Consider the following 27313-nt stretch of genomic DNA (forward strand, 5'->3'; position numbering starts at 1 on the left):
CTGTGGCTTTCACAGGGAGCCAACTCTGTATTTGCTATTACATCAGAGCTACCTTGGTGTTCTCTATTTCCCAAGTTATCAGTGGGATACAGCTCATTGGCTACTTGTAGAGCTTGCAAGGGTGGAAATGGAGACCCTCATTTCAGGAAGGCTTTAACTTATTCATTCAGAGTTGGAGATGCAGTCAGACAGCAGTGTCTGCACACACTGCAGTACAATCAGCATGCCCACACCTTGATCAGGATCATGAATGAGCACCAAGCCAGCCCAAAATGATGATCTGAATTCCTGTGATGGTGTTTGCATTCCTTGCCCCTTGTCCTATCCCAGGGCACAAGCTGCAGTGCTAGATCAATCCCAAAGCACTGTGCATTTTCCCCAGTTCATACTGTCTCTGGCATTTTGGTCTGGAAAGCTTCATTTTCACTCTATGTGAGGACCCTAAAGAGAGCTTCATTCTTTATTTTACTCTCTCTTCTATGCTAAAAAAGAAACCCACCCAAACCATGTTTTGAGCAATTTAGCTGTCACCATGAATTCATTTCTTATGACTGTCTTCTGATCCATGCTGGATGCATGACTGAGCATGGTGTTATGTGAGGATTTGAAGGTTTCATTAAGTTCAGAGCTGCCATATCCCTCTTGTTAGAACTAGTTCCAATCTCTGGATACTTTTTAGGATGGAAATTGGTCACAGAGGAAAGTGCATAGTGTCATTAAATCCCAGTGGATTTAAAATCCTCTTGACCTCTATGCCCATTGCTGCTTGACAGCATCAGTCAGCAAGATCTCACCACTCTCCTCAGTTTTTCTATTATTCACAAGCCCTTTGTATCAGAGAGCCTTGTACAAAAACAAAAGGCAGGGTTTATATCTCTTGTTATCTATCCAGACCTGGAAGCAGTTGGGATGAAGGGGAGGACTGTAAAGTCCTTTCCCATAACACTGGGTTCTATTAGTGTCTCTCATCATAGAATTATAGAATCATAGAATCAGTAAGGTTGGAAAAGACCTCAGAGATCATCAAGTCCAACCTATCACCCAACACCATCTAATCAACTAAACCATGGCACAAAGTGCCACATCCAGGCTGTTTTTAAAACACTTCCAGTGATGGTGACTCCACCACCCCCCTGGGCAGCACATTCCAGAAGCCAATTACTCATTCTGGAAAGAACTTTCTCCTCACCTCCAGCCTAAACCTCCCCTGGCACAGCTTGAGATTGTGTCCTCTTGTTCTGGTGCTGGTTGCCTGGGAGAAGAGACCAAGCCCCACCTGGCTACAACCTCCCTTCAGGGAGTTGTAGAGAGCAAGAAGGTCTCCCCTGAGCCTCCTCTTCTCCAGGCTAAGCAACCCCAGCTCCCTCAGCCTCTCCTCACAGGGCTGTGCTCCAGATCCCTCCCCAGCTTTGTTGCCCTTCTCTGGACACGTTCAAGTGTCTCAACATGTTCCTAAACTGAGAGGCCCAGAATTGGACACAAGGCGTGGCCTAACCAGTGCTGACTTCCCTGGCCTGCTGGCCACACTATTTCTGATGCAGGCCAGGATGCCATTGGCCTTCTTGACCACCTGGGCACTCTGCTGGCTCATGTTCAGCTACTGTCAACCAGCACCCCCAGGTCCCTTTCTGCCTGGCTGCTCTCGAACCACTCTGTCCCCAGCCTGTAGCACTGCATGGGGCTGTTGTGACCAAAGAGCATCTTCTCATGCCTCATCCCTTCTCTGTAAATCCTCCTTGAAACCCTTGCTTTTCCAAGAGAATTCCTATTGGCAATGCCTCTTAGAGGGAGGGAAAAAAAAAAAAGAGAAGAATGAAAACTAGTCAGAAGTTAATCTTTGTACCCATTCATTTTGCTGTTACAAAAGAAGATCGAGAGTTGCATTGAAGCTGTTTTCAGCTGTAATCCGAGCATTTCCATCTGCTCATTATGGTTGTAAGACCACAAGAATAACCTTGCATTAAATTCATTATCAGGAAAGTAAAGAAAAATTGGAGGAACAGTAACAAAAAAGGGGGTTAGTGGACAAGAGTGATTTATGTATGGAGAAAGATAAACAGCTAGAGTCAGGAGCCCAGCTGAAGGGAAATAATTGGAAAGGCTCTCAAAGGACCCTCTGGAAACAGGCTCAGATCTCAGACTGTGAAAGTCCTTACTCACTTTCAATTAGCCCTTGTTCAAGATAAGCTCCAGTTAAAAATTAAACAGGAGGAAAGTGGCTACAAGTATTTTCCAGGCCCAGCTATCAAGCCAAGCTAATGTGAGCAGTGGACTTGGGTGGTAGAACTGCATGCAGGTGAATGACTTCTCAAGGGAAGCTTTAGTGGTGACCTCTGAACCACATATAGGAAACAACCTCTGTTCTTTAATCCGGAAGGTGAACCATGAGAAGGGGGAGAAATGCACTCAGGCCCCAAGCATCTTCTGCAATGGTGCTTGCTGGCACTGGCTGAAATCTGCCAGGTTGCCCATAGCTGCATACAGTGGGAATGATGGCACACCTCTGCTTCACCCCTGTTCTGGCCCCAGTTAATTTGCAAATACAGATGTAAACTGGGCCTAGAATCATGTCCCAAGAGTCAGACAGCTTGAGTAGGAAGCAGGGTGATTTCCTGCATAGGAGAAAAAACAATAAAGATACCAAACATTGAGCAGAGAATATACCAAAGTCTTCAGTCAAATCCTGAGGGAAACATACAGAATACAGAATTAACCAGGTTGTAAAAGACCTCTGAGATCATCCAGTCCAACCTATCACCCAACACCATCTCATCAACTCGACCATGGCACCAAGTGCCTCATCCAGTATCTTTTTAAACCCTTCCAGTGGTGGTGACTCCACCACCTCCCTTGGCAGGACATTCCAATGGCCAATCTCTCTTTCTGGGGAAAATTTCTTCCTAACACCCCTAAACCTCCCCTGGCACAGCTTGAGACTTGCATGAGACTCTTAATCTCAGGGTCGTGGGTTCAAACCTGCCGTGGGCGGCAGTGTCCTCCTTTTTATACCCCTGCTGGAGAAGGCAGGGAGGAGAGTGGAACAGACCAAGCCAGTTTCCCAGGGGAAACTCTCCCCAGCCTTGTTGCCCTTCTCTGGACACGTTCAAGTGTTTCGATGTCCTTCTTAAACTGAGGGGCTCAGAACTGGACACAGTACGCAAGGTGCAGCCTAACCAATGCAGAGATGTTGGGTGGCAGGTTGGACTTGATGATCTCTGAGGTCTTTTCCAACCTTATCGATTCTCTGATTCTATGACTGCTGTTTCTTTTGTAGTAACCAGGAAACTTCACAGATTTGTGGGTTTTACTCCTCGGCACTGGTAAAATCTATGTGTATTGAATAGGGAGCACCCGGGCGGGCAGCCCCGCAGCGCGCTCCCGCTCCACTTGCTCCTGCGAGGGCGGGGCGAGGGCGGGGCGAGGGCGGGGCGAGGGCGGGGCGAGGGCCGGGCGAGGGCCGGGCGAGGGCCGGGCGAGGGCCGGGCGAGGGCCGGGCGGGGGCGGTCGCGGCCGCGGCGCGCGAGCGGCATGGCGGTGTGCGGCCCGCGGCGCGGGGCGGAGGCGGCGGCGGAGCTGTGGGGGGTCCTGCTGCCCCCGCAGCGGGCCGAGGACTCGGATTCGGAGGCCGAAGAGGAGGCTGAGGAGGATCCGCACTTTGCGGAAGCTGCGCTGCTGGAGGATTCCGGGACCAAGTTAATGGCCGCGCTGCCGCCTCGCCGAGCAGGTGAGGGGTGGCGGGAGCGGAGCGGAGCAGGGCCGATCAGCGGGCGAGGGAGCGAGCGCGCAGCCGCCGGTGCCTACGGCCTCCCTTAGAGGCGTGTTTAGGGTCGGGGGAGACGCTGCGTTTTGAAACGAGTGAGCTGCGCGGGGCATGGAGGCCGGCCCCGGGGCCCGGGTGAGGCGCGGCCCGGCGCGGGGAGTGGCGGAGGGGCGCAGACTGCGCTGGCGCCTCGGCGGCTCTCCCGCAGCCTGCGGGTTCCGTCCTGCGCCGCCTGGCACAGGTCGGGCTGGGATCTTGTCTGCGGAATGTTGCAAAAGGAAAGCAAATCGAAACTCTTCCCCTGTTAGTGAATTCATTACAAGCAAAGAGAAAATGAGTCCAGTTCTGGAGCCCCTGATCCAGGAGGGCTCTGGAGGTGCTGGAAGGTGTCCAGGGAAGGGCCAGGAGGATGAGCAGAGGGCTGGAGCTGCTCTGCTATGGGGACTGGCTGAGGAGTTGGACATAATGTTTAGTCCCCAATCTAATGGATTAAAGAAAAGTGTGTTAATTTTCATGAGGGAAGGAATATGGAGAGAGGAGGCAAACCAGATCACACAAAATGTTACGAGTGTATTACATGAGGACAGACTGAGGGAGTTGGGGCTGTGCAGTCTGGAGAAGAGAAGGCTCTGAGGAGACCTCATTGTGGCCTTCCAGTATCTGAAGAGGGCTACAAGAAAGCTGGGGAGGGACTTTGAGGGTGTCAGGGAGGGATAGGACTGGGGGGGAAGAAGCAAAACTAGAAATGGGTAGATTGAGATTGGATGTTAGGAAGAATTTGTTCCCCATGAGGGTGGTGAGAGACTGGCACAGGTTGCCCAGGGAGGTGGTGGAAGCCTCATCCCTGGAAGTTTTTAAGGCTGGATGTGGCTGTGAGCAACCTGCTGTAGTGTGAGGTGTCCCTGCCCATGGCAGGGGGGTTGGAAGTGGATGATCCTTGAGGTCCTTTCCAAGCCCAAAAGTTCTACAGTTCTATTTTAATTGCTTATAATTGTGGTGGTTTCAGTTGCAGGAAGTATTTAGCACCGAAATGGATCTGAAGTGAATGCAGGTGCCCTGGTGCGACAGTTCCTGGCAAGACTGGTTAAAACTTGAATTGCAAACTTGTCAGAAAGGGTGGGGTTTGGACCATCTGCCAGTGTGTTTAATTGGCTTACTCAATATTCATAGCTGAGTTTAATTCTGTAGTTCTGGCACTGAAGAGAAGCAGATTTACTGTTTGCTTCTGAGGTTGGTTTCACTTTGGTTTTTAAATACTACTGGAAAAACTAAGGAAGTTTGTGAAAACCCAACTTTGCTTTGACTACTGACAAAACTAAGCTTTGAACAAACAAAACACTTTATCAAACTGAACTTTTAATGGTTTAGTAGGACCTGAACTTGATGGAGAGGGTCTAGAGCAGGGCCACAAAGATGATCGGGGGTTGGAGCACCTCTGCTATGAGGACAGGCTGAAGGGGCTGGGGGTGTTCAGCCTGGAGAAGAGGAGGCTCTGGGGAGACCTAATAGCAGCCTGCCAGTACCTGAAGGGGGCTACAGGCAGGATAGAGAGAGACTGTTTGCAAAGCCTGCAGTGACAGGACGAGGGGCAGTGGCTTCAAACTAGAGAAGTGCAGATTTAGATTGCATATCAGGAAGAAGCTCTTCACTATGGGGGTGGTGGAACACTGGAACAGGTTGCTCAGGGAGGTGGTAGAGTCCCCGTCCTTCGAGGTGTTCAAGAGGGGATTGGACATGGCACTTGAAGTCATGAGGTGTGAAAGGGTGACAGGTTGGACTTGATCTCTGAGGTCTTTTCCAACCTTATTGATTCTGTGATTCTGTGATTCTGTGTTTGGGGCCCCTTCCCTGGAGTTATTCAAGGTGAGGCTTGATGAGGCCCTGGGCAACCTGATCTAGTTGGGGATGTCCCTGCTGACCACGGGGAGGTTGGACTGGATGACCTTTGAATAGAATGGAATAGAGTGGAGTAGAGTAGAGTAGAGTAGAATAGAATAGAATAGAATTGAGTAGAGTAGAATAGAATAGAATAGAATAGACCAGGTTGGAAGAGACCTTCAAGATCATCGTGTCCAGCCTATCATTCAACACCACCTAAACAACTAAACCGTGCAAGCAAGCACCTTATCCAGTCTCCTCCTGAACACCTCCAATGATGGTGACTCCACCACCTCCCCAGGCAGCCCATTCCAATGGCCAATCATTCTGTCTGTGTAGAACTTCCTAACCTCCAGCCTCCCCTGGCACAGCCTGAAGCTGTGTCCTCTTGTTCTAGTGTTGGTTGCCTGGGAGAAGAGACCAACCTCTGCCTGTCTACAACCTCCCTCCTACAACAAGTTGTAGAGTTGTAGTTGGTGGTCCCTTCCAGCCTGGATCATTCTATGCTTCTATGACCATCAGTTAACAACATTGGAACGGGCTGCCCAGGGAGGTGGTGGAGTCACCATCATTGGAGGTGTTCAGGAGGAGACTTGATGGGGTGCTTGGTGCCATGGGTTAGTTGTTTAGGTGGGTTGGTTGATGGGCTGGATGCGATGATCTTGAAGGTCTCTTCCAACCTGGTCTATTCTATCTCTATCCTATTCTATTCTATTCTATTCTATTCTATTCTACTCCACTCCACTCCACTCCACTCCACTCCACTCCACTCCACTCCATTCCACTCCATTCCATTCCATTTTAACAGTTTGCTTTGTTTTGTTTTTCTTTCTAATTGATTCAGTTGTTATACAAGAAGAGGTCTCCAAAAAGGAGTATGCAGTAGTTGGACGTTTTCCATTAGTTGGCCCTTGGTGGAGAGTCAATGTTAAAGCTAAGAGGATGGGCTCCAAGTACTTTGTGCAAGGCTCCCCCTCGTACTTCCTGCGGACTGACGTAGAGGAAAGCAACCGTCAAGTCTTCTCGCTCTTTCTTACGGAGTGTGATGTGCCTGAGGACTTCAAACAAAGGTTTTTTGCTTGGCTGCCTTTGGACTCTGTGCTGAGTTTCAGGAACCTCGAGGAAAAACTGAAACAGTTCCAAGCTTCGTGTGTGCAGACAGGGCAGAAGCACAGGAGCACCAAGGACCATGACATCATCTACTACGTGTCACAGTCACGTAGGTGTATGCTGCGCTGTTCTGATGGGTTTATAAGCTGCTGTGTTCAAGAGGGGAGAAGAGCAGGGGGAATGGAAAAACACTAGAAATGGGTAGGTTGGGACTGGATGTGAGGAAGAAGTTTTTCTGCATGAGGGTGGTGAGACACTGGTGCAGGTTGCCCAGGGAGGTGGTGGAAGCCTCATGCCTGGAGGTTTTGAAGGCCAAGCTGGATGTGACTGTGAGCAACCTGCTGTAGTGTGAGGTGTCCCTGCCCATGGCAGGGGATTTGGAACTAGATGATCCTTGAGGTCCCTTCCAACCCTGACAATTCTATGATTCAGCAAGTTTGCAGATGACACCAGGTGGGAGCAGATGTTGATCTGTTAGAGGGTAGAAAGGCTCTGCAGAGGGACCTTGACCGACTGGACAGATGGGCAGAGTCCAACAGGATGGCATTCAACAAGTCCAAGTGCCAGGGGCTGCACTTTGGCCACAACAACCCCAGGCAGTGCTACAGGCTGGGGTCAGAGTGGCTAAGAGCTGCCAAACAGAGAGGGACCTGGGGGTGCTGATCGACAGCTGCCTGAATATGAGCCAGCAGTGTGCCCAGGTGGCCAAGAAGGCCAATGGCATCCTGGCCTGCATCAGGAACAGTGTGGCCAGCAGGAGCAGGGAAGTCATTGTGCCCCTGTACTCTGCATTGGTTAGGCCACACCTCGAGTCCTGTGTCCAGTTCTGGGCCCCTCAGTTTAAGAAGGACATTGAGACACTTGAAGGTGTCCAGAGAAGGGCAACAAAGCTGGGGAGAGGCCTTGAGCACAGCCCTGTGAGGTGAGGCTGAGGGAGCTGGGGTTGCTTAGCCTGGAGAAGAGGAGGCTCAGGGGAGACCTTCTTGCTCTCTACAACTACCTGAAGGGAGGTTGTAGCCAGGTGGGAGTTGGTCTCTTCTCCCAGGCAAGCAGCGCCAGAACAAGGGGACACAGTCTCACAAGCTGCACCAGGGGAAGTTTAGGCTGGAAGTGAGGAGAAAGTTCTTCACTGAGAGAGTTGTTAGCCATTGGGATGTGCTGCCCAGGGAGGTGGTGGAGTCCCCATCCCTGGAGGTGTTCAAGAGGGGATTGGACGTGGCACTTGGTGCCATGGCTTAGTCATGAGGTCTGTGGTGACAGGTCGGACTCGATGATCCTCGAGGTCTCTTCCAACCTTGGTGATTCTGTGTATTTCCATGAAATCCTCCTGAGTATGCAGTTCAAACCAGGTGTAGAATGCATGTTTTCCAAACCAGCTTCTTTAGTTGCAGCTTTTAGGTGGTTTGTTGCCATTGGTTTTCCTTTCCTGCAGGCATTTCATGGAAAACAGACCTGCAAAGAATTTGAAAACACAAAGATTAAAGAGAATAAGAAATTGAGAGGAAAACAATTAAATTGGGATGTTTTAGATGCAGGAGAAGCAGAGGGATAAAAGCCAGAGTCAGTTGAAATTGCCTCCAGCAGGATCTTTGTGTATTGCCTCTGACTTTCTTGCTTTCTGGGGCATCCAGTTGCAGGAAAGGCAGTTTTGGTCGCTCGGACTTTTCCAAGGATCTTGGAGTTCCTGCCAGTCCTTCTGCCCCGCCACTTCTGCTGCCTTGTGGATATGGTGTCCTGGCAAACAAAGACTGAAGAAAACAATGGTGAGGATGGTGAGGAGGTGCACTTTGAAGGGGACATGCTACCAAAATTGGATGAGATGCTAGAGAACGATCCCTGGAAACTTGGATTCAGCAAGGTAAGTAGTGTGAGGAAGGGTAAAAGAGTGTGGCACTGGTATGCATTTGAGTGTCATTGGAACACAGGGGTGTGTCACAGAATCACAGAAGCATTCAGGTTGGAAAACACCCTTGGGATCATCAAGGCCAACCCAGAACCCTGCACTGCAAGGGTCAACCTTAAACCACAGCCCCAAGTACCACATCCCAACCACCATGAAACACAGCCAGGCTTGGGGACTCCACTACCTCCCTGGGCAGCACATTCCAATGCCTGACCACTCTTGCCCTGAAAAAAGGTTTCCTAATGTCCAGTCTGAACCTCCCCAGTGGCAGCTTGAGGCTGTTCCCTCTTGTTAGAATAGAATAGAATGGAATGGAATAGAATAGAATAGAATAGAATAGAATAGAATAGAATAGAATAGAATAGAATAGAATAGAAAGAATAGAATAGACCAGGTTGGAAGAGACCTTCAAGATCAACTAATCAACTAAGCCATGAAACCAAGCACCCCATCAAGTCTCCTCCTGAACACCTCCAGTGATGGTGACTCCACCACCTCCCCAGGCAGCCCATTCCAATGGGCAATCACTCTCTCTGTATAGAACTTCTTCCTAACATCCAACCTAAACCTCCCCTGACACAGCCTGAGACTGTGTCCTCTTGTTCTGGTGCTGGCTGCCTGGGAGAAGAGATCTACCTCTGCCTGGCTACAACCTCCCTTCAGGTAGATGTTGAGAGCAATAAGGTCACCCCTGAGCCTCCTCTTCTCCAGGCTAAGCAACCCCAGCTCCCTCAGCCTCTCCTCACAGGGCTGTGTTCCAAACCCCTCCCCAGCTTTGTTGCCCTTCTCTGGACATGTTCCAGCAAGTCAACCTCCTTCCTAAACTGAGGGGCCCAGAACTGGACACAGGACTCAAGGTGTGGCCTAACCAGTGCAGTGTGCAGGGGCAGAATAACCTCCCTGCTCCTGCTGGCCACACTGTTCCTGATGCAGGCCAGGATGCCATTGGCCTTCCTGGCTGCCTGGGCACACTGCAGGCTCATGTTCAGCCTGCCATTGACCAGCACCCCCAGGTCCCACTCTACCTGGCTGCTCTCCAGCCACTCTGACCCCAGCCTGTAGCTCTGCATGGGGTTGTTGTGGCCAATGTGCAGAACTGGCACTTGGCTGTGTTCAATCTCCTGCCCTTGGACTCTGCCCATCTGTCCAGCCTGTCAAAGTCTCTCTGCAAAGCTATCACTAATGACCTGGGAGCAGAGACCAGCACCAACCTCTCCACAACCTCCTTGCAGGTAGCTGTAGAGAGCCAGGAGGTCTCCCCTCAGCCTCCTCTCCTTCACACTAACCATCCCCAGCTCCTTCAGTTGCTCTTCATCAGATTTCTTCTCCAGGCCCTTCCCAGCTTCCTTGCCCTCCTCTGCCCTGGCTCCAGCACCTCCACATCTCTCTTGGATCGAGGTGCCCAAAACTGAACGCAATACTCATGTGGCCACCTCAGAGTCGAGTACATGGGGACAATCCCCTCCTTACTCCTGCATTTCTAATCCCAGCCAGGCTGCCATTGGGTTTGTTGGCCACACTGCTTGCTCATATTTAGCTGCTTGTCCCTTAGAAACCCCTGGTGCCTTTCTGCTAGACAGCTGTCCAGTCCCTCTGTAGAGCCTCCCTACCCTTGTGCACATCAGCACTTCCATCTAACTTAGTTATGTTCAGCTTACTAACTGGCCATTTGGAGGAGCTTAATTAATGTGGGAGTAGATGGTGTCCTGGACTCAGTTTTAGCAAAGGTGGTTTTGGTTTTGTCCTTTTGGTTTTGTTTCAAGTTCATTTCAGAAGATTTTAGAAGTGGTTCTGTTACAGCCATTTGTGTAGTCCATTTTATAAGGAGCAGAAAATGAGGGTCCTTGAAGTAATTGGGCCATAAGTAAGCAAGCTAATTTAAACCCACTCAAGGTTAATGTCCCATTCAGTTTTATACCTACAGATGAGATTTTCTGCTCTTAAAACATAAAGCAGTATCTATGCTTCCATAGTGAAGTAGGTAAGTTACTCTATGAGAGGTTTTCTGGTCTAGTGGCTCTCCTTTTTTGTAGTGGGGTTTGCCATTGCTATTTACCTTCCTGCTTTCCTTTGCTCTGCCTACTGTGCAGCATTGCTGCTGCACCTCACCTTAGCACTCCTGGACTTCATGTGGGAGCTTTAGCTTAGTAGTACAGAAGTGTGAGAGTTAATCCCTCTGCTTCAGCCCCCAAAGTGCATTTACTCAGAGGTGTTCTGATTTGTCTACAGGACCGGCAGTTTCAGAGGATCAACAGTCCAGCCAATATAGTCCAGTCCTTGAGTCCTGTGTCCAGTTCTGGGCTCCTCAATTTAAGAAGGACATTGAGACTCTTGAAGGTGTCCAGAGAGGGGCAACAAGGCTGGGGAGGGGTCTGGAGCACAGCCCTGTGAGGAGAGGCTGAGGGAGCTGGGGTTGCTTAGCCTGGAGAAGAGGAGGCTCAGAGGAGAGCTTATTGCTCTCTACAACTCCCTGAAGGGAGGTTGTAGCCAGGTGGGGGTTGGTCTCTTCTCCCAGGCAAGCAGCACCAGAACAAGAGGACACAGTCTCAAGCTGCACCAGGGGAAGTTTAAGCTTGAGGTGAGGAGAAAGTTCTTCTCAGAGAGAGTTGTTAGCCATGGGAATGTGCTGCCCAGGGAGGTGGTGGAGTCACCATCCCTGGAGGTGTTTACAATAAGGCTGGCTGAGGCACTTGGTGCCATGGTTTAGTTGATGAGATGGTGTTGGGTGATAGGTTTGACTTGATGACCTCAAAGGTTTTTTCCAACCTGGTTAATTCTGTATCACATAAACTACAGCACAGGAGGTTCCACCTCAACATGAGGAGGAGCTTCTTCACTGTGAGGGTCCCAGAGCACTGGAACAGGCTGCCCAGAGAGGTTGTGGAGTCTCCTTCTCTGGAGCCTTTCCAGCCCTGTCTGGATGTGTTTCTATGCAACCTGTGCTGGATTCTATGCTCCTGCTCTGGTAGGGGGGTTGGACTGGATGATCTGCAGTGGCCCCTTGCAACCCTTAGCATCCTGTGATCCTGTAATTCAAGGCCATAACAAGGAAGCTAGCATCTTCTGAAGTTAATCCATGTTTATTTTTGTTCTTTTTTGGGGTGAAGATTACCTATAGGGAACTGAACCTTTCCTACTGTGAGGCAACGTGGGCAGCCTTCTGCCAGTGTGAGCATCTCCTCTGGAAGATTCCTGTCTTGCAGAAGAATGCATTGATTCTGTATGATCTGCTGAAGAAGCAGTGCAGGGAGTTGGGACACACATATGAAGATCAAGACGAGTTAGCTCGCTTGGTGTCGAAGCAGATGTCCATTGAGCACGTGTGGCAGGCTCTGGAGTTCCTGAAAGACCAGCACATAGTGATCAGGGAGAAAAAACTGGTGTTTCTGCCTCATCTGTACAGATCTGAGAGAGACATTGCCACCTGTATCGGTGACCTCCTGTCAAGAAGCTCGTGGCAGCTGGATGTCGATGTGAGAAAGGTACTGAACGGGTCTGAGGCCTGGGGAGAAGTGGGAGACGACAAAGGGAGCGCTGCCCAGGCTCAGGGAGTGGAGCAGCTGAAGGAAAGCTGTCAGGGCAATTCTAACTGTGAAAATCACTTCCCTGCAAAGGAATTGGGGCCTGTGTCTGGTACCCAAGGTAAAGCAGAGGTGGACTTGGATCAGCTGACTGCTGTGGAAAAGATTTGTTCTAATCCTGTCACGGTCATAAGTGGAAAAGGAGGCTGTGGGAAGAGTACCATAGTGAGCTGCCTCTTTAGGCACATAAAGCAGATGGAGAAAGAGGTGGAAGCTGCTTCCAAGGACTTTGAAGAAGACCTGGATGCATCTGAGGAATGGAATACCTTCAATCATCTGTCAGAGTCAGAGAATATGTACACACACAGACTGTTGAATGTGCTCTTTACTGCCCCCACAGGGAGGGCTGCAAGCCTTCTGCGGGAGAAAAGCAAGCTCCCTGCATACACACTGCATCAGGTAAGGACTCAGTTGTTTCACTGGCTTTTAAACTCTGTTCTGAAAGACCTTTTGGAACTGCCTAGCCTTATTTTTTAAGGAGAAAAAAAAAGGCAGCTTGTTACTGACCTTTCCATATGAAATGTGCAGCTGTTAATGGTAATGCTTAGGTACAGAATACAGAAGTAACCAGGTTGGAAAAGACCTCAGAGATCACTGAGTCCAACCTGTCACCCAACACCATCTAATCAACTGAACCCATGGCAAGAGGGTTGGAACTAGATGATCCTTGTGGTCCCTTCCAACCCTGACTGATACTATGATACTAAACCATGGCACCAAGTGCCTCATCCAGTCTCTTTTTAAACACCTCCAGTGATGGTGACTCCACCACCTCCCTGGGCAGCACATCCCAATGGCCAATCTCTCTGGGAAGAATTTCTTCCTAACCTCCAGCCTAAACCTTCCCTGGCACAGCTTGAGACTGTGTCCTCTTGTTCTGGTGCTGGGTGCCTGGGAGAAGCGACCAACCCCCACCTGGTTACAAGCTCCTTTCAGGAAACTGTAGAGGGCAACAAGGTCTTCCCTGAGCCCCCTCTTCTCCAGGCTAAACACCCCCATCTCCCTCAACCTCTCCTCACAGGGCTGTGCTCCAAACCCTGCCCCAGCTTTGTTGCTGGACATGTTCCAGCATCTCAACATCTCTCTTAAATTGAGGAGCCCAGAACTGGACACAGGACTCAAGGTGTGGCCTAACCAGTGCTAAGTACAGGGCAGAACAACTTCCCTGCTCCTGCTGGCCACACTGTTCCTGATGCAGGCCAGGATGCCATTGGCCTTCTTGGCCACCTGGGCACACTGCTGGCTCATGTTCAGCTGCTGCGATCCAGTACCCCCAGGTCCCTCTCTGCCTGGCTGCTCTCCAGCCACTCTGTCCCCAGCCTGTAGCACTGCATGGGGTTGTTGTGGCCAAAGTGCAGCACCTGGCACTGGCACTTGTTAAATGCCATAAAGAAGAATGCCAGAAGAGAAAGCCTTGCTGTGCTCTTGTGTAAGTGTGGTAATCCCAGATAAAAATGTATCCACCAAGGAGAAGAAGAAGCCTCAGCAGTTGAGTCTTTCCAAACCAGCACAGGTTTAAGTTCAGAATTTCAGCTCTAAATGCAACATTGGAAGCTGCCAGACTCTGGCTCCCTTTATCAACAGTTGTTTACAGTTGCTGTGTTTTGGTTTGTTTCTAGATCATCTATAGTTTTAAATCATGGAAGCAAAGTGAGAATGGTCAGCCATGGAAGTTTGCTCATGTGACAGTTCTGGTTGTGGATGAAGGAAGCTTGGTGTCTGTACACATCCTTAGTTTAGTTTTAAAACTCTTGTGTGAGCATTCTCAGCTTGCCAAACTTATTATTCTAGGTAAGTGACACAGCAAACTCAGCATTCTGCAGTCTGTATTGGTACACAATACCCAGTGTAAGCATCAGAGGTGCCCACTAGGCTCACTGAGTCTCCTGAAGAGCTCAGAATCATAGAATCATCAGTAAGGTTGGGAAAGACCTCAGAGATCATTGAGTCCAACCTATCACCCAACACCTCCTGACTACTAAACCATGGCTTCAAGTGCCACATCCAATCCCTTTTTACCACCTGCAGGGATGGGGACTCCACCACCTCCCTGGGCAGCACATTCCAATGGCAAATTACTCTTTTCTGGGAAGAACTTTCTCCTCACTTTCAGCCTAAAGAGAATAGAATAGGAATAGAATAGAATAGAATAGGAATAGAATAGGAATAGAATAGGAATAGAACAGTAGGAATAGAATAGAATAGGAATACTATAGAACAGGAATAGAATAGACTAGAATAGGAATAGAATAGGAATGGAATAGAATGGGAATAGAATAGAATGGGAGTAGAATAGGAATAGAATAGAATAGAATAGTATGGAATGGAATAGAATAGGCTAGAATAGGAATAGAATAGGAATGGAATAGAATTGGAATAGAATAGAATGGGAGTAGAATAGGAATAGAATAGAATAGTATGGAATGGAATAGAATAGGATGGAATGGAATAGAATAGGAGGGAATAGAATGGAATAGAATAGAATAGAAATAGAATAGAACAGGAATAGAATAGGAATAGAATAGAATAGAATAGGAATAGAATAGAATAGATTAGGAATAGAATGGGAATAGAATAGGGGTAGAATAGGATAGGAGTAGAATAGAATGGGAATGGAATGGAATAGGATAGGATAGGATAGGATAGGATAGGATTAACCAGGTTGGAAAAGCCCTTTGAGATCTAAACCTCCCCTGGTGCAGCTTGAGACTGTGTCCTCCTGTTCTGGTGCTGGTAGGGAAAGGCTTGAGCATTTATTAATTCCAGTGGTTTGTTGTCAAGGTATTTTTTAACAGCAGGTCTGTTGCTACTTCTCACAAACACTGGTTTCCCTTTTGTTTAGGTGATACAAGGCAGCTCCCAAGCATAGAGCCAGGAAACATGTTAGCTGATATGTTTGAGGGCCTCAAGTCAAGAGGCTTCTCCGTGGAACTGCGAACCAATCACAGAGCTGAGTCACAGCTGATTGTGGATAATGCAACAAGGTAGGATTTCCTTGATGTATGTGAGAAGCATTCTTACCAGAGAATCAATAAGGTTGGAAAAGACCTTGGAGATCATCAAGTCCAACCCATCACCCAACACCTCATGACTAACTACAGCATGGCACCAAGTGCCACATCCAGTCTCCTCTTGAACACCTCCAGGGATGGTGACTCCACCACCTCCCTGGACAGCACATTCCAATGACCAATCTCTCTGGGAAGAACTCTCTTTCTTTGACACACCTCTGTATTACAGAATCACAGAATGTTAGAGGTTGGAGGGGCCCTGCAGAGATCATCCAGTCCAACCCCGCTGCCAAAGCAGCATCACCCAGGGTAGAATGTATCCAGGCAGGTTTTGAAAGTCTCCAGAGAAGGAGACTTCACAGCCTCACTGAACAGCCTGTTCCAAGTGCTCCATTGTTCCTGTGCACCACCAAAAAGAGCTTGGCCCCCTCCAACTGACATCCACCCCTCAGCTATTGATAGACATTGATCAGATCCCCTCTTGGCCTTCCTTCTCCCAACTAAACAGCCCCAGGGCTCTCAGTCTCTCTTCAGAGGGGAGATGCTCAAGTCCCCTAATTGTCCTCCTGGCTCTCCCTTGGCCTCTCTCCAGCAGTTCTCTCTCTCTCTTGAACTGGGGACCCCAAGATTGAACACAGGATTGCAGGTGTGGTCCCAGCAGGGCAGAGTAGAGGAGGAGAGGAACCTCCCTAGCCCTGCTGGCCACACTTTTCTTGCTGCACCCCAGGATCCCATTGGCTCTCTTGGCCACAAGGGCACATTGCTGTCCCATGCAAAACTTGCTGTCCACCAGCACTCCAAGGTCTTTCCCTGTGGAGCTGCTCTGTTCCCATGAGAGCTGTGTGGCTGATACCTAAGTATCTCCTGCAGTGCTGAAGGGTTTAGAGAACAAGTAACTATTTCCTTGCAGTGTGAAATTAAGTTAGGCTGAGAAGAAAGAATTTTTGTTGCATGTAGTGTAGATGGCCAAAATGGTCCACTTGATGCTGATGCAGAGGGTGAGATGTTGGTATCCTTTAACTGGAAGCTTTGTTTTTCTCTCTTCCCTCCACTGCTTTGCTCCAGAATCTCTCACCGGATGGTTCCTGAGTTTGATGAAGTGCTGAAGGTTTCTGACTGGAATGAGGGAATGAGAATGCCAAGCCCAGAGAAGAAATTCATCCTGATTGAGTTGCCTGCTGGTGGGGATTGTGACAGTATGTACAGACAGTCACTTTCTGGTCTTGACTTCCAGAATAGAATAGAATAGGACAGGATAATCCTATAATCGGATAGGATAGAATAAAATAGGATAGGATAGAATAGACTAGACTAGACTAGAATAGAATAGAATAGAATAGAATAGAATAGAATAGAATAGAATAGAATAAACCAGGTTGGAGAAGACCTTCAAGATCATCCAGTCCAACCTATCACCCAACACCATCTCATCAACTAAACCATGGCACCAAGTGCCTCAGCCAGTCTCTTCTTAAACACTTCCAGGGATGGTGACTCCACCACCTCCCTGGGCAGCACATTCCAGGGTCCTGCAGCTGGGTGGAGGCAATCCCAGGCACAAATCCAGGCTGGGCAGGGACTGGCTGGAAAGCAGCCCTGAGGAGAGAGGCTTGGGGGTGCTGGGGGAGGAGAAGCTCAACATGAGCTCTCAGTGTGCACTTGCAGCCCAGAAAGCAAATCAGATCCTGGGCTGCATCAGGAGAAGTGTGGCCAGCAGGGCAAGGGAGGTGATTCTCCCCCTCAGCTCAGCTCTGCTGAGACCCCACCTGGAGTACTGCCTCCAGTTCTGGAGCCCCTAGTACAAGAGGGATCTGGAGGTGCTGGAAGGTGTCCAGAGAAGGGCCAGGAGGATGATCAGAGGGCTGGAGCTGGTCTGCTATGAGGACAGACTGAAGGAGTTGGGGCTGTTCAGTCTGGAGAAGAGAAGGCTCTGAGGTGATCTCATTGTGGCCTTCCAGGATCTGAAGGGGGCCTACAGGAAGGCTGGGGAGGGACTGCTCAGGATCTCAGGGAGTGATAGGACTAGGGGGAATGGAATGAAGCTGGAGGTGGGGAGATTCAGGCTGGAGGTGAGGAGGAAGTTCTTCCCCACGAGAGTGGTGAAGCCCTGGAATGGGTTGTCCAGGGAGGTGGTTGGGGCCCTGTCCCTGGAGGTGTTTAAGCCCAGGCTGGCTGAGGCTCTGGCCAGGCTGATCTAGTGTGGGGTGTCCCTGCCCATGGCAGGGGGGTTGGAACTAGATGATCTTTGTGGTCCCTTCCAACCCTGACTGATACTGTGATACTAGATGTGAGGATTTTTGGGTGGGTGTTCTGTTGCTGTTTTAAGCAAGTGGAAATGTCACTGAGGCAGGAAATAAGCCAAGGCCATTTCATGTTGAATTATGGTTTGTTTGTGGCTGGGGTGGTTTTTTCCCCCCCTTTGTATTCTTTGTTCTGCATGTTTTTATGCCTTGCCTTTTGTGTCTCCTAAAACAGGTCTGCAAACTGCCATCAAGATACTGCTTAAAAAGGGACCAGGATTGCAGGATGCCAAGCAGTCACAGTTCATTGCTTTCAGAAGGTAACAGAGCATGCAGGCAGACACTGAAAAATCCCTTGCTAGCAACTATGCTCTGAAAATAGCTGAATGTGTGAAGTTGGAGAGATTAGTGGCAGCAGCAGAAAATTGCCAGAGAGAACAACAGGACAGGTGTCTTCTCCTCTAGCTTCTGCTTGCCTCCAGTCTCTCCACAGAGAGTTGCTTCAGTTTTGTCTCTGAGCTTAGTGTTACTTTTGCACCATGATTTCTGCCCTGGCATTCATGTTCATCTGCATGGTTTGTGCTAAACAAAGGGTGGATTTAACTGCTCAGTTTCTGCAGTAGTGTCATGGGATCACAGAACTGTTAGGGTTGGGAGGGACCTCGAGGCTCAGCCAGTTCCAACCCCCCTGCCATGGGCAGGGACACCTCACACTGCAGCAGGTTGCTCACAGCCACAGCTTGAGAGCCTAAGATCTGGTGTTTGCTAACAGTGCAGTGCTCCTTAGAAGTGAAAGGTGAGGCCTTGGCTGCAGGAAGAACCTTCAAAAGACAGAGAAATGTCCATATTCAAATGTATTTCTTTGTGGCAGACATGGATTCCACTGTAGATGATGGGCTATGTATAACCTGCTGTCTGTACATGGCTCTGTCATGGGTGGACACTGAGCAAGTGGAAGGAGCTGCTGGCATTTTCACCCTGTGACAAGGGCCAGGTTTAGTGATGTAATCTGATTGGCATCAGTGCTCCTGCTGGGCAGTGGTGAGTGCTGCAGTTTGGGTATTTGTAAGCACCATAACTTGTTGACTAAGCAGGGGGGTATTGGACTGCAGCACATTGTGAAGAAGCATTGGGAAAGTCAGTGATTATTGAAAATCACAGAATCACTGAGGCTGGAACAGACCTCTGAGATCACCAAGCCCAGCCTAGGAACTAACACCACCACACCAACCAGACCATGCCACCAGGTGCCACATCCAGTCTGGCCTTAAACACCTCCAGGGATGGTGACTCCACCACCTCCCTGGGCAGCCCATCCCAGTCTCCAATTCCCCTTCCCATCAGGAAGTGCTTCCTAACATCCAACCTAACCCTCCCCTGGCACAGCTTCAGGCCATGCCCTCTCCTCTTGTCACAAGCTGCCTGGCACAAGAGCCTGACCCCCACATGACTGCAACTTCCCTTCAGGTACTTGTAGAGTGTGATAAGGTCCCCCCTGAGTCTCCTCTTCTCCAGGCTGAACACCCCCAGCTCCCTCAGCCTCTCCTCAGCACTTTCCCTCCAGTCCCTTCCCCAGGCTGGTTGCTCTCCTCTGGCCCTGCTCCAGCACCTCAAGATCTCTCTTGCAGGGAGGGCCCAGAGCTGCACACAGTGCTCCAGGTGAGGCCTCCCCAGTGCCCAGCACAGGGCAGAATTCCATCCCTAGCCCTGCTGGCCACACTATTCCTGATCCAAGCCAAGATGCCATTGGCCTTCTGTGCCCCCTGGGCACACTGCTGGCTCCTGTTCAGCTGTTGTCCCCCAGCACTGCCAGGTCCCTCTCTGCCAGGCTGCTCTCCAGCCACTCATCCCCCAGGCTGTAGCTGCATGGGGTCCTTGTGGCCAAAGTGCCCTTGACCATGTGAACCATCACAGGAGCAAGAATGGTATGGATGGCCTCACTGAAGGGAGAGTCCAGTACTGCCAGTAGTCCATAAACTTAACACTTCTGCTCAGAAAGACACTAAAGATATACTCTTCCACTTTTATTTATGAAGAGCATTTTCAGCAGTTCAAAGCCACCCAAGCACTGGAATGTGCTGCCCAGGGAGGTGGTGGAGTCCCCAAGGCTGGCTGTGTTTGCAGGTGGTTTGGCTGTGGTGCTTGGGGCTGTGGTTCAGGGGTGAGCCTTGCAGAGTAGGGTTCTGGGTTGGCCTTGGTGCTCCTGAGGCTCTTTTCCAACCTGAGTGTTTCTGTGGTTCTTTACAGGTCACAGTATGCAAATAAATGTTAGCTAGTCCCCCTGTTTGTTGGGAATGCTGAGTAACTCTGACATCAATTTGATTTCTCCAGTCTGCATCCAGACACAATACTGTTGTTAATGACTGCCAGGTGAGCTGCTGCTGCAATAAATTGCTAGCTACTTAATCTGCATCTAAATGTTAAAACATCAGGGGCTTGAAGAATGAAATCAGTTCTCTGACTGGTTTTAATACATCACAGACAAAATGTATCCAGGCTTTAGTTCCTGTCTTGGTCTTAAAACCTGATCTGGCTATGCATTGCCAACATCCTTGCCTTACTTTCTGTGGTTTCAGCATATAGAACAGAACAGAATAGAATAGAACAGAACAGAATAGAATGGAACAGAATAGAAGAGGATAGGATAGGATAGGATAGGATAAAATGGAGTGGAGTGGAGTGGAGTGGAGTGGAGTGGAGTGGAGTGGAAGTACAGTAGAGTAGAATTAACCAGGCTGGAAAATACCTCAGAGATCATCCAGTCCAACCTATCACCCAACACCATCTCATCAACTAAACCATGGCACCAAGTGCCTCATCCAGGCTCCTCTTAAACACCTCCAGTGATGGTGACTCCACCACCTCCCTGGGCAGCACATTCCAATGGCCAAGCTCTCTTTCTGGGAAGAACTTCTTCCTAGCATCCAGCCTAAACCTCCCCTGGCACAGCTTGAGACTGTGTGCTCTTGTTCTGGTGCTGCTTGCCTGGGAGAAGAGACCAACCCCCACCTGGCTACAACCTCCCTTCAGGGAGTTGTAGAGAGCAAGAAGGTCTCCCCTGAGCCTCCTCTTCTCCAGGCTAAGCAACCCCAGCTCCCTCAGCCTCTCCTCACAGGGCTGTGCTCCAGACCCCTCCCCAGCTTTGTTGCCCTTCTCTGGACACCTTCCAGCATCTCAGCATCTTTCCTAAACTGAGGAGCCCAGAACTGGACACAGGACTCCAGGTGTGTCCTGACCAGTGCTGAGTCCAGGGCATAATAATAATAGTAATAATAATAATAAACAACAACCAGGTTGGAAGAGACCTTCAAGATCATCGTGTCCAACCCATCAACCAATCCAACACCACCTAAACAACTAACCCATGGCACCAAGCACCCCATCAAGTCTCCTCCTGAACACCTCCAATGATGGTGACTCCACCACTGCTCCTTCTGACCGCACTGTTCCTGATGCAGGCCAGGATGTCAGTATTGAGACCAAACTGCTACTTCTAAACTCTTAATCAGTGACTGTTTTCAATTGTTGGTGGAAGATCATTGTAGCTAAAATGCCTCTTTTTCCCCCCCCCTTGTTACATCTGAATCAGTATTATTGTGGCACTGGCTGTAGCTGTTGTGTTTTGTACCCCATGATCTTATTTGTGTTCTTGTCTTGTACGCTTTAGGCAAGACTGTGATCTAATAAATGAACTTTGTTGCCAGCACTATTCAAACCACCTCACCAGGTAAGCCAATGCTGTGCAGCTTTTCCTTTGGGCAGTCTCATTTTGGGTCCTGAAAAGTGTTGCAGCCAGACCAACAACCTGAAATGGGATTGCAAAGCTGTCGGTGTTTCACCTAGAGCTGATCAGTTGTGTTTAGAAATGATTCATGCGGTAATCTTTCTGTGATGGGTTCTTTGATCTCAGCCTGGGCTGGGAGCAGAGAGAAGAGAAATGAAATGTTTGCCTTTCATTCAAGTTGTCATTGTGTGAATTCCAAGACCTGGAGTTCCTGATGAAGAGTTCAGGTCGACATAAAAACAACTTGGGAAAAAAACCCCAAGCACCTCAGTTGGTTGCTAAATAAATCACAGGATGTTAGGGGTTGGAAGGGACCTAAAGAGATCATCAAGTCCAATCCCCCACTGCCAGAGCAGGGCCATACAATTACCTCAGGCCACACAGGAACACATCCAGACAGGGCTGGAAAGGCTCCAGAGAAGGAGACTCCACAACCTCTCTGGGCAGCCTGTTCCAGTGCTCTGTCACCCTCACTGTAAAGAAGTTCTTCCTCATGTTGAGGTGGAACCTCCTGTGCTGGAGTTTCCATCCATTGCCCCTTGTCCTATCCCAGGGCACAAGTGAGCAGAGGCTGTGCCTTCCTTCCTGACCCCCAGCCCTCAGCTATTGATAGACATTGTTCAGATCCCCTCTCAGTCTTTTCCTCTCCAGACTAAGCAGCCCCAGGTCCCTCAGCCTCTCCTCCCCAGGCAGTGCTCCAGTCCTGCATCATCCTTGTAGCCCTCCTTTGGACTCTCTCCAGCAGATCCCTGTCCCTCTTGAACTGGGGAGCCCAGCACTGGATGCAATATTCCAGGTGGGACCTCAGCAGGGCAGAGTAGAGGGGGAGGAGAACCTCCCTGGATCTGCTGGCCTCTGAATGCCCCCCAGGATCCCACTGGCCTTTGTGAAATACTGTTGAGGCAACGTTTTGGTGCTGCTACACATAACAGTTCCAGAAACATCTCTTAAACAGGAGTTTTCTGAAGTGTTTTGAGCATTATTAAGGTTGGTTTTTTTTCATCTGCCCCAAGTACAGAGAGGAGAAAGAGAAGAAACAACTGGAGGTTGTGTTCACAGAGGATGCCTTTACCATTGCTGCCTTTTCTTGTCTCTGACCTAGGGACCATAGAAACCGACTTGTGTTTCAAATTGATGACAAGATCTCCTGCATGAGGAATACCTATCTCAGGGATCTCTTGGCAGACTCTCAATTTAAAGGGGATCCTCATCACCAGGAATGCACAAATGGAAACCCCACCCTGGCTACAGAGCCTGCTGAGGAGGACAGACGACTCTGCAATGGAGATATATTTTTCGTAACAGGGGTAAGACCTTGGCTGTAAGGACTCTGGGCCCCTCAGGTTAGGAAAGATGTTGAGGTGCTGGAAGGTGTCCAGAGAAGGGCAACAAAGCTGGGGAGGGGTCTGGAGCACAGCCCTGTGAGGAGAGGCTGAGGGAGCTGGGGTTGCTTCGCCTGGAGAAGAGGAGGCTCAGGGGAGACCTTCTTGCTCTCTCCAACTCCCTGAAGGGAGGTTGTAGCCAGGTGGGGGTTGGTCTCTTCTCCCAGGCATCCAGCACCAGAACAAGAGGACACAGTCTCAAGCTGTGCCAGGGGAGGTTTAGGCTGGAGGTTAGGAGGAAGTTTTACACAGAGAGAGTGATTGCCCATTGGAATGTGCTGCCCATGGAGGTGGTGGAGTCACCATCACTGGAGGTGTTCAGGAGGAGACTTGATGGGGTGCTTGGTGCCATGGGTTAGCTGTTTGGGTGGGTTGGATTGGTTGATGGGTTGGACACGATGATCTTGAAGGTCTCTTCCAACCTGGTCTATTCTATTCTATTCTATTCTATTCTCTATTATCTAATTCTATTCTCTATTCTCTATTCTTCTATTCTATTCTATTCTACTCTATTCTATTCTTCTCTTCTCTGTTCTTCTCTATTCTCTAATTCTATTCTCCATTCTCCATTCTCCATTCTCCTATTATTCTATTCTATTCTATTCTATTCTATTCTATTCTATTCTATTCTATTCTATTCTATTCTATTCTATTCTATTCTATTCTATTCTATTCTATTCTATTCTATTCTATTCTAGTTGTCCTATGGCAGCAACAGCATTGCAGGTCACAGGACTCACACACAGTGTAGGGTCTTCGTCTGCTGCCAGGATATGGGTGGTGGTGCTGTGGTGCTCCCAGCCTGGGGACCATCACCATTGCAGACAAGCAGAAAAGAGGGGAGTAGTCCAGCAGCAGAGCCAGGACCAGCTGGCAGGGACAACTGTCAAACAGAGAGGAGCTGGGAAGGCACACGCAGGGGTTGTGGAGGGGTTGGTGTGCATGTGGCTGGAAAAATGTGTTGTCGAATGCCACCAGACTGGTATTACTTGACAGGAACATCCTATAAGCATTGCTCTCAGCTGACATTGCAGCTGTTGTAACTCCAGGGAAAGCTAGCATGAGGGCATGGGCAGGTGTAGGGGACACCAAGCAAAGTGCTGGTGAAGCTTGGTGCTGAGTGTTCCTGTGCTGTTCCTTTAGGATGTAGAAGTCGACAAGCAGCGCTTCCTGACCATCAGCAGCACCTGCGGCTCCACGTTCCATGTGAAGTATAAAGCCCTGAAGAAGCTGTGTAACATAAAACATGCTTGGGCCAAGACCATTCACACATTTCAGGTAAAAAACACATCAAGAGAGGTTTTCCCCCTCTCCTCTGCCCTAGTGAGGCCCCACCTGGAGTATCGTGTCCAGTTCTGGGCTGCCCAGCTCAGGAGGGACAGGGATCTGCTGGAGGGAGCCCGAGGGAGGGCTGCAAGGATGCTGAAGGACTGCAGCACTGCCTGGGGAGGAGAGGCTGAGAGCCCTGGGGCTGTTTAGTCTGGAGAGGAGGAGACTGAGAGGGGATCTGATCAATGTCTATCAATATCTGAGGGCTGGGGGTCAGGAATGAAGGCACAGCCTCTGCTCACTTGTGCCCTGGGATAGGACAAGGGGCAATGGATGGAAACTCCAGCACAGGCGGTTCCACCTCACTATGAGGAAGAGCTCCTTCACTGTGAGGGTGACAGAGCACTGGCACAGGCTGCCCAGAGAGGTTGTGGAGTCTCCTTCTCTGGAGCCTTTCCAGCCCTGTCTGGATGTGTTCCTCTGTGACCTGTGCTGGATTCTGTGGTCCTGCTCTGGTAAAGGGGGTTAGACTGGAAGATTTCCAGAGGTCCCTTCCAGACATCCTCTGATCCTGTGAAAAAGCTATGAGCTGATAAAACTTTCTTGTGTCTTTATCTTGCTGACGCCCTGTATTTTAATGGGAAAGAGCAAGATGCTTTCTTGAAAGTAAAATTCCCTCAGTGCAGGCTAGGAGATACTCTTTGTGCCAGTTTATGCTGGGTGCCTCCTGCTCCTGCCACATAAGATACACCTCTGGTGTCCCAAGTGTCCAGCCCAGGGGGTGGACACAGGGAATAGCCTGTTTCATACCCATAATGTCCTGCTCCCTATCAGCAAGGCCTCACACTTCCTCTTTCTTCTCTCCCTACTTCCCTGAGAGACGCTTCCCCATCTGGTAATGGTGGGGGAGTATCTCAAGGCCTCTTAGGCCTGGCTAGGCTTAATGCCAGGGGAAGAAAGGGGAGGGTAGTCTCAGACCTGGCCAGCCTTGAGACCAGCCTAGCAGTGGAGGGGGAAGAAAGAGCCCTGAGGGTTTTGGGTGTACCCTCAGGTAGGGGGAAGGGAAATGTTTTGGGGGGCTTTTGGGTGTGCTGTAAGAGGATCCTGTATGCTTTGGGGTTCTTTTGTCACTAATTGCTTTTGGTAGGGGGAAGGGAAATGTTTTGGGGGGCTTTTGGGCGTGCTGTAAGGGGATTCTGTATGCTTTGGGTTCTTTTGTCACTAGTTGCTTTTGGTAGGGGGAAGGGAAATGTTTTGGGGGCTTTTGGGTGTGCTGTAAGAGGATCCTGTATGCTTTGGGTTCTTTTGTCACTAATGCTTTTGGTAGGGGGAAGGGAAAGTTTTTGGGGGGCTTTTGGGTGTGCTGTAAGGGGATTCTGTATGCTTTGGGGTTCTTTTGTCACTAGTTGCTTTTCTCCATGTGAACTTCCCGTCACCCCTGCAGTCCATTTGTGTGAGTCTCCTTTTCCTGCCCCGCTGAGAGCAAGAGAGGCTCTGCCTGGCCTCCAACCGGGACACTCTTGAAGGTGTCCCCAGTTGGCTCCAGCTTCTCTGCCCTTGTAAAGCTGTCTTTGGTGACTTGCTGGAGATCTTAGCTTACTGAGGGTGTTGTTAAATGCGTCCCAGGGCTCTGAGGAGAACACGGTTGTGTACGTGGTGGGCAGCGCCGGGCGGCAGCACTGGCAGCACGTGTACACGGCCGTGACCAGGGGCCCTGCCGCGTCTACGTCATCGCCGAGGAGCAGCATCCTCAGGAGAGCGTCACCAGCAAGAAGCTGCCCAGAAAACTCGCCTGCAGAGGTTCTTGAGAGAGGCAGTGGCAGAAACCAGCAGCTGGCCCAAACAGCCTGCCGCTTCCCTGCCCAAGAGCTGCTGGCAGAATGAAAAGCTGGAGCCCCAGGCTGTTCCCCTAGCGCAGGGTGCTCCTGACCCAGCTGAACCTCCGACTCTCTTGGCCGAACAGCAAGAGCTTAGCTCAGCAGCCTTCAATGAAGACAGGCAGAAGGGCCTTTTGCAGAGTCCATGTAAAGACAGCAAACACTTCTGGAGAATCCTGAGGATGCTGTGAACCTGCACTCTGTAAGTATTTCCTTACTGAGGAAACCTTTGCACTCTTTCACCACCCTAAGTCACCCTAGGGCTGCTGTTGGGATGGGGTTGGAACTGGATGATCCTTGAGGTCCCTTCCAACCCTAACAATTCTCTGATTCTCTGAAACAGTCAAGTTGGGCAGGTGTTTTCCTAGAGCATTGTCATCTATTATTTCTGTCCAGAGTCTTCAAGACTATTTTAACCCCCCCCCCCCTCCAAAGGAATGCAAGACAAAGCCACTCTCCCATGGGATGGGAAAGGCTTGGCAGTAGAATGTGCTGTCCACAACCATAAACAGAAAGTACAAAATACCCAAATTCACCTTCAGCCTCAGCCCGCCCTTATCACCTGCCTTACAACAACCTCTTTAACCTTTTCAATAAACCCCTCCCCCACCTAGGGGAAACCTAGGCCAAAACTCCAGGTCTGAAATGCCCCCTCCCCCCCATTACCAAGCTTCTCTGCATCCCCATACCAAACCAATGATGCAGCTAAAATTCAGCTTGGCAGCTCCACGCCCCAGTTGGCAGCATTGCCAAGGCCAAACCAGGCAGGCCTCAACTGCCCTGCAAGAGGTAAGAGCCTGAATGTCCTCCTGGGAACAGAGAGGAGGGGAAAGGGGCAGAACAAGCAGAAATGCTTGGGCCTAGAGAGATGCAGGACTCCTGGAATGAAATAACTTCGTTTCATAGAATCACAGAGTCATTGACTCATAGAATCGACCAGGTCTGCCAGGCCAGAGCCTTCCAAACCTGACCCCCCAACTCAGCCTCAGCAGGCCCAGAGCAGACCAAACTGCCCCCCAACAGGCTTCACTGTGCCCCCCCCCCCCCCCCCCCCACTAGACCAAAATTAGAATCAAAGAATCAACCAGATTGAAAAGACCTCAAGATCATCAAGTCCAACCTGTTACCTAACACCTCCTGACAACTAAACCATGGCTCCAAGTGCCACATCCAAGCCTTTTTTGAACACCTCCAGGGATGGTGACTCCACCACCTCCCTGCAGCACATGCCAATGGCTAATCTCTCTTTCTGGAAGAACTTTCTCCTCACCTCCAGTCTAAACTTCCCCTGGTGCAGCTTGAGACTGTGTCCTCTTGTTCTGGTGCTGGTTGCCTGGCAGAACAGACCAACCCCCACCTGGCTACAACCTCCCTTCAGGTAGTTGGAGAGAGCAAGAAAGTCTCCCCTGAGCCTCCTCTTCTCCAGGCTAAGCAACCCCAGCTCCCTCAGCCTCTCCTCACAGGGCTGTGCTCCAGACCTCTCCCCAGCCTTGTTGCCCTTCTCTGGACATGTTCAAA

General features: G+C 50.0%; 1 protein-coding gene across 1 annotated transcript; it reads left to right on the plus strand.

The window, feature by feature from the left end:
- The first annotated feature begins 3528 nt into the window (after nt 1-3528).
- HELB (DNA helicase B) lies at nt 3529-26367 on the plus strand. The gene is given in 14 exon segments (XM_068160944.1): nt 3529-3724; nt 6483-6857; nt 8380-8606; nt 11759-12631; nt 13852-14023; nt 15075-15216; nt 16309-16439; nt 17719-17803; nt 21151-21210; nt 22370-22574; nt 23793-23927; nt 25545-25629; nt 25632-25697; nt 25700-26367. Coding segments are annotated over 14 exon segments (3039 nt in total). The 3' UTR covers nt 25987-26367.
- Nucleotides 26368-27313: the final 946 nt, after the last annotated feature.

Source organism: Melanerpes formicivorus, unplaced genomic scaffold, assembly GCF_026170545.1.
Source record: "Melanerpes formicivorus ecotype bairdi unplaced genomic scaffold, bMelFor1.0.p_v2 SCAF_54, whole genome shotgun sequence".
NCBI classification, from domain to species: domain Eukaryota; kingdom Metazoa; phylum Chordata; class Aves; order Piciformes; family Picidae; genus Melanerpes; species Melanerpes formicivorus.